This window comes from Cyprinodon variegatus, unplaced genomic scaffold, assembly GCF_000732505.1.
Source record: "Cyprinodon variegatus isolate N-32 unplaced genomic scaffold, C_variegatus-1.0 Scaffold603, whole genome shotgun sequence".
NCBI classification, from domain to species: domain Eukaryota; kingdom Metazoa; phylum Chordata; class Actinopteri; order Cyprinodontiformes; family Cyprinodontidae; genus Cyprinodon; species Cyprinodon variegatus.
This window is the reverse complement of record NW_015151056.1, coordinates 466,709-474,623: the sequence shown is the minus strand read 5'-3', so window position 1 is coordinate 474,623 and position 7,915 is coordinate 466,709. Positions and strand designations below refer to the sequence as shown.

The following is a 7,915-nucleotide window of genomic DNA, read 5'->3' as shown; positions in this document are numbered from 1 at the left end:
ATTGAGGAGCAATTGTTAAGCAATGCTTTATGCAGAGCTGAACTCTCATAGCTCTATCAGTATTGGAAAGGAAACTTCATCCACTTCAGGACCTCACACTGCTGAGTCCAGCATGAACTCTAAATTGCTCCTTTACTTCTGACCTTTAAGCACTTTGACACAGTCACTTTATATCACTGACTCTGTCACTTGGAAGCACAGGTCGTGCAGGTTTTGCAGCAGCTGAGCTTGCACTTCCCTTTAAGTTTAACTGATGTGGTGCCCAGCTTTCTCAGGAAGGTTTTTAGTCCCAGTCCAGGCAGGACTTCACTTTGGATGTCTTTAAAATCAATTTGCAACCTGACACAAGTGTCTAACGTAGTTCCCAAGCACATATCACTGCTGCAGCGAGCTTTCTTAACTGTCAGGAAACCAATCTTACCTGATAATGGGAGCAGCTCTTACTGCCAATAGCCCTAAATGCTCTAATGGCATTTAGGATATGTAGAAAACTGAATTCAGGAAAGGAAAAGCTCTGTAGAAACATCAAGAATCTACCTCTACCTTTTTAATGCATTAGAAATAGTACATTCTAAGTTATTTAGAAAAAAATAAAAAGTATAAATAAAAACAATGGATGGCTTGACTGCTTATTGTACTTTACAGTGAATATTGAAACACAGGTATGGAAAAAAACATTTTAGAGTAACTTCGTCTTTTTTGTCCCTCATATTTAATTTTGCTCTTTTCACGTAATATGTAAGATAAGAAGACAATGAAGAAAAAAAGGGTGGTGTAATATGTTTTCAATGTTTGGCTTTCTGAAAACCATTCTGCTTCTTGAGATTAATTTTGACTATTTAGATTAGCTGAAATACACCAACATACATTCATTGCCATTTGAGCATTGAGTGGCTGAGTCAGTTAATGTAAAACTTTTAATGCCAGGAAATGACAAATGCCTGAATCCAACCTTGAGGGCTTTCTACCTACCTAACCCAATTTCAAAAGAGTAATCTCTGTTGGTCAGCAAATGAACTGGAGAATAAATGTTGAATAAATTGTTTTCAGGTCTTTATTAACATTAATAGAAAATCCCTTTATTTTTTCCACAATAGGAAAATTAGTAGTTGGTTTTATAACAGTGAAATACTCAGTCTCAACAGGGCAAGTGATCTTTGTACTTCAAGTTGCTAAGTTTCTTTTTCACTGATTCTGCAGACATATAGAACCCAGCATTAAGGGAGAAGTGCCTATAATGCTTCTCCAGATACAACAATTTTGTTTTCATGCATCAACAGAGGTGTTTACTCATCTCTCAATCGTATTTATATAAGCTGGAAGCATCCTTGCTATTCTTTATGGCACATTGACTTCCCTCTTTCCTTTTTTAATGAATCCACAAAGAGACAGAGGCATTCAGAGGGCTGCGTGTTATTGAAGTTTTGAGAAAAAAAAGAGGCACCTCTGTCTGATGTGAAACAAGAATCTTGTAACAAAAATCTCTGATGCCATATTTATCCACCCAACAAATTCCACAATTCATTACTGTACTTTAAACAATTTTTTTCTATGTCTGATTTTCAATTTTAAATGTCACCAGAATATGTAGGATCTTTAAACCATGTTTCCCCCCTTCCCTGGATTTAAACCCTGACTCTTCACAAAGCAACATTTTCTATGGTGGGGAAAAACAAGATAACATGCTATTCCACACAAACATTGGATGATCTTCAGTAAACACCTTACACCTACAGTATAGTTAAGTTTAAGCTTATTTCCCCTTATGACATCATGAAGGGCATGCTTTTCAAACAGACCATTTTGGGCTCACTAAGCTTAGATGTGGAGAAAGGCAATGATAGAGGTGAAGGTTTTTCATTTTTGAACCTCATACACAGACTTCAGGACACATATGATTGTCACACAATGTTCGTGATGTGAACTTTGCAAAGAGTATTAACCATTCAAAATGTCCCCACTTTCCTTTATGGGCCCTTAGCTGGTCCCCCTTCAATTCCTTTTTAGACATCAGTATTTGTACTAAAATATTCTGTCATGATTTTACAGACATTAAAAATCAGAGTATAAAAATATACAAGAGGAGGGGATTTCGCTAGGAGTTTGAGGGAAGTTGGCCATTTGGCTGGCGTTTGACTTGGAAGGGCCATTTTGAATGGCTGCTACTGTGAAATGGGACCTTTACAATAATGAAGTGTGACAAACAAGAACCAACTTGAACAGAAATACCAATAAGTTAGTGGAACAACATTTCAAGGTAGCAAAATGCTGTTAGAAAGATGCAGTAAACATTGGCTGTCATCTGCACGGATCAAGTCTCTATGATAGGTGATGCTAAGTGTTCAGTGTCTCCATAGAAGCCAGTAAAGGAGAGAACGAGGAAAACCATGAAAATGGGAAAATCTGAGCCCCTCTGGAATGCTTCAGCACTGGGGAACTCAGAAATACTCTTGGCAAATGATGAGCTTACACATTCTTCAAGCAAGGGTTCAAATACAAGTGATTTTTGTGAAAAATAATGATAAACAAATAGACCAGTAAATGTTCTTTTGGATCAAGTTTCAGTTTGATTATAGGATATCAAACACGTACAGTAGCAACTATAAAATAGTTGCTATGTATAATTATAAGAGAAGGTAATGCAGAAGATCTCATAAATAATTCCAGAACCAAAGAAGACTCAACCAACAGTCCCCAATGACTATAGACTTGTTACCATGACATCCCACATCATGAAAAGCCGAGAAACTTCTGTTGGTTCATCTCAACAAACAAACAAGCAGCAACCAAGACCCCCTGCAGTTTGCTTATCGCCGTGGAGTTAATGATGCCATCATACACCTTCTTCAACAAACCTACTTTAATTTAGACAGTGCAGCCAGCACTGTGCGAATCATGTTATTTGATTTATCCAGTGCATTTAAGATGATTCAGCCTGACTTACGCTGTTGTAAAATCTGTAAGACTCAGATAAAAGCATCAACAATCTTCTGGATCAATGACTACCTGACAAACAAACCACAGTTTGTATAAATAGCTTAGTTTTCACCTGGACAACAAACTTGACCGCAGACACAACTGTGACGCTGTGAAAAAGGGAAAGAGCAGACTATACTTCTTAAGAAGGATTGTGTCATTCAGTGTTTGCAATAAAATGCTACAGTACATCTCTTCTATAAATCTGTTGTGTAGAATGTGATCTGCCGGGTTAACAGCCTCAGAACAAACCTAACAACAGTGGTTTACTGACAACACTGTATATCATCTCAAAAAGACTGTTGAACATCAACAGAGTGTCTTCAGTCAGAGACTTGTCCAGATCAGTGCAAGACAGACCGCTACAGAAGATCCTTCCTGCTTACAGCTATCTACATCTACAATAACTCGATGAACAAAGGCAGATGAGTAACTTCAACATTTAATTTCCCTTGAGGATTAATGCAGTATTTTTGAATTTAATATAAATAATATATATATTGTGCAGAAAGTGTCATTCTACATCTCGATTCAGCATGCACATTTAACACACTTTCCTTTGTTATCTGTTGGGATGAAGAGATCAGAGGGGCAAGGTTAGCCTCATCTACATCACAGCCAAGAGAATTGTGTCAGCAGAAGAGTCTACAAGGGACCATTCTCATTTTCTTCTATCAAGATCTCAAGTGATGATGGCTAAGATGGAGGGAGCAGATCAGAAAACTGGGGAGAGTAGCAGAGCAAATAAGGAATAGAAGAGATTTAATGATTGCTTTGAAATTCACATGAGTCAACACTTGCTCAACATTGCTTGGTTATTGTAAGCATCTCAATAAGCATTTGTCATTTGCTTAATTACTACTTGAAATAAACGCATGGACCCACACAAGCAAACACTAAATAGAAATCACACAGGTGTAAACATGTACAGAAAACACTCAGATGCAACCTCATCCTGAAGATGAGCTCCTGTCACACCCACACTCAGATTAAGTATCTGAATCTGTGAGTCACACAAGGAGACTAAAACCCTGTTTATATATGCACAGCGCTGATGTATTCATTTAAGCATCTCCCACATTCTATTTCACAGTAATTTTTCCAACGAGTTTTGAAGGCACAAGTCTTTGGTTGAAATCCTCAGGATCTAAGATAAGACTTGAAAAGGAAAACACAAGTAATTTGATCAGGAAAAGGCCTGCAAATATGAAATTCAGGATTTAAGATAAGCTCCTGCTGCTGTGAAGAAGAAGTTTTAAATCCACAAATATGTTGCTCTTCAGATGAATTTTGAACATAGAAATAGTACTCAGCCATGTTCGGTCCTGTTATAGTAAATTTCACACCCTGAATCAAGAAGTTAAGGAATAAAAGGAGTAAAATCAGATTTGATTAATGTCACACTACACTTCTGGATTATAAATCTGAATTGTTCATACCCCTTAAAGACATTAGAAGCCATATAACTTTTTAAAGCACTAAGATAAATACCCCGACTAGTCAGAGTAAAAAATATCCCTAATGTTTTATGTGCGAACAAAGACCCATGAATCCCTTTCCCGCTGTCCACACGCGTTAAGCGACTCAGAAAGTGACCCGTGTTAAAATCGCCTCGGCTCTGATCAGCATTCTGAAGGAACAACAGACCTGGGTTGACATGACAGATAAAGAGACAGACAGATAAAAGAGCAAAACAATAAAGTACACTCACTACGCCCTGCCTTCCTTACATTCTTGCACTCCATTGTTTACTTCCCTGATTTCTGTCGCATTGGTGACATCATCAACTCTAACCCTACACCATGGTGTCACCAGATACGAAGCAGTGGGGGGACAGAGACCACGCAGCCAGCGGTGAGTTAGACCCAGCTTTTTTTGCCATTGGGAATGAGTTAGTGGGTCGACACATGTTTGAGAAACAGACGTTAAATCGCTATTTTTAGTGGGAAAGAAGCTATAGATTCTAAAATTGGAACTCCAAGAGGCTTTTAAAACCCCCAACAAGGGCCCTGACAAAACGCAAAAAAAAAAAAACTTCCAAAAAATTCCTAAAGAAAAAGTATCTATAATTAAGTAAGTAAATAAAAAAAACTACCAACCAAAAAAAAAGTATACCCACAAAAAAAGAAAATAAGAAAATATGAACCACAATAAAAAAACGCAAGTGGTAATTTTTATATTAAATTCAAAGCGTCTTATTCCACCTGCAAAGTATCAATTGAAGAAAGAAATGCACATATTCTAATAAAAATGGACTCACTTAGATTTGAATTTTTGAAGTGTCCCTCTGACTTGAAATTATGAACGGAGTATTGTTTTAAAATACAGAATTAACATTCATTAGTAGCACAGTGTGCCACTGCTCTTTTTTATGCTCAAATAATGACACAGATGTAATTTACAACAGTTTTAGTGCATTGCTCTTGTCCTTGACTCTCAATATTCATTGGAATAAATTGCCTTGTCTGGAACTATCAAATCTTTATATTAAAGTCACCTTAAATGTTCATTTCATAAAAACTGTCATTTTAAATATTACACATTCCACAGAACCCAATGAAACACACTTTAAATACAAAATATTGGAATTATGAACCATCCATCATCTGCTGTCCTTGGCCACAGTTAAACAGATACATGAACCATATGGTAAGTGACACTAAAGAAGAAAGCGGAACTGTGTGAGGGGGTCTTACAGCTTGGAAACACGTTTTCCCTCTGGGAAAGCCTTTGAGGCTGTTATTTACTCCTCTCATTAAAGAAAAAAAACATGCACTTTATGCCACCAACACATGTCATGCTTGCAGTAAAACATCAGATGCTTCTGGTAGGTTCTTGTGCAAAACTGCTGCACCAAACTCTATGCACCAGCAACAATAGCGAGCTAAAAAAAAACAAAAAAACTTGTACCTCCATGCTGTCAATATGATTAATTACAAATAACATTAAAATTATTATTAGCATAACAGCTTGAATGTAAACATATTTAAGGAAATTCTTAGATCATAACAGAATGGTTCATGTCCTACAGTAGGTAAGGCTTCCTCTATTCTGGCCCTTTAAGTTTGGTGTCCTGCTCATTTTAGTTGCATCTCTGCTTCCACAACCGTATCAAATTGCTGAATTACCTCCTCAGCATGTGATCAAGTTCTCCAGAGTCCTGCTAATGACCTGATTATTTGACTCAGGTGAGCTGAAGCAGAGTGATATCTAAAAGATGCAGGACACCAGGCCTCAAGCGCTGAAATTCAGGAACCGCATACTAGGTTATGGGTATGCAAACAGCAAGTCTGTTTATGTTTTTAGTCACCCTTTAGCCATTATAAGATATAAATAGTGAATCCTTTAAAGAACAACAAAAGTGAAAAAACGGTAAAAAAAAAAAAGGTTACTGGACGGGAAAAAATAAGAGGAAAAAATGCTTCAGTTGAACAAGATTCAGAACTTTCAGTCATTTTGAGGTATCTGTATAGTTTACTGAACCAACAATGGATTTGAAAACTAAGATTTGTATGATATCCTGCAGTGAGCCAAGAAAAACTGTGATAATTGTTTTTTTCCCCCAATTTATCGTGTTTACAGAATAAAGCTTTTAACAACACAACAGGAAAACATGACGAAACTTTAACAAATGACTTAAAATATCTACCGTATTTGGAGTCTGTTTCCGAGAAAATATTGAATGAAAGCAGAGAACAGCAAAGAGGTCAAATAATTCTGTTTCTACTGCGTTGCTGAGTGGCCCTAATCTCTGCAGTAAATGCATTGCAATTTTTAGCTTGCAGACCCTTATATTTTCCTTAGCCACCAGGTCACGGTTACAACAACAATGATAAATTATTTTATTTTTTTACATTTTTTGCATATTAACAGACTGTTGAAACATATTGTCCTTTAAACACAAGTAGCCCCTGACTTAAAAAGAGTTGCTGCAAACGACCAGCGTAGGAAAGTTTAACTACTGTTAATGTGAGTAAGACTTTCTGACGTGTAATACAGACTTTCTGGGGTGTTCTAGTTGAAATCTATGACTTGGAAGTGGAAAATTTCAACTTTGATGGCAAATTAATTGCACAAAATCAATTCTAATGTGAGAAAAGAGTTTTACTATGGTAACATATAAACAGTGCACAATAACAATGCAATGAGCCCTAAGGATGCTGTTTGGAGACCACTGCCAAGGGAGATTCAATGGCCACATAAGCAATAATAGGAGCTACCTGGAGTTGGGGAACTGATAGAAAAGGTCTCTCTGCTTTTAGTCAGGCATGTTTTTTGTTGTTTGACCTATGCGCTACACATGGGCTTTCAGCCTCAAACATTTGGCTGGATAAAAAGTGTACTGAGCCTAGTAAACATATGACCCTGAGCAAGGTTTTATGATTGATGTCCCAATATTCTGGCCTGGTTTGTGTCAGGCACAGAGATTTTACTTATTACCCTCTTGCAGACAGAGTCAGGGGAAAATGTCTGACAGACTTATTGAACCAAAACTATTTCTGAGCATAAACGGACACAGTTTGGGAAGTTGCCAGATGTGACCTAAATGGGTCCTATTCAGGGCCTCGATTGGGACTTTGGATTGAGAGAAATCTTTCCCAACCAAGTACTTTGTAACTTTTCAATTCAGCAAAAACTAAATACTCAGCTACTTAACTCACCGTGACTGTTGCAGCGCGAGGTCTCCACCAGCCGATTGTCTTGATCGTAACACACCATAGCCTGATAGCGGTAACCCTGTCCACACTCCTTGACGTCTCCCTGGACCTTCATCACTCCAGTGATCTCTGGCCTGCCTCCCTCTGGCAGGATGCAGTCAGACCACCTCCCTACTGGCTGGGCATTGTATTTATCGCAGGGACAGTACTGCGTCTCACTTAGAGGGTACATTTGTGTGTTTTTACACTTGTCCTTCTTTTTGCTTCTCCCTGAGGGTTGA

The 7,915-nt window shown here is 37.7% G+C and overlaps 1 protein-coding gene across 1 annotated transcript in view; it reads right to left on the bottom strand.

Moving 5' to 3' along the window:
- Positions 1 to 7,915, bottom strand: part of thsd7a (thrombospondin type 1 domain containing 7A) — a 214,013-nt gene that overhangs the window by 52,141 nt on the left and 153,957 nt on the right. Inside the window, exon 13 of the mRNA XM_015392697.1 lies at positions 7,638 to 7,904. Within this exon, the coding sequence (XP_015248183.1) occupies positions 7,638 to 7,904 (267 nt within the window). The remainder of the gene's footprint in view (positions 1 to 7,637; positions 7,905 to 7,915) is intronic.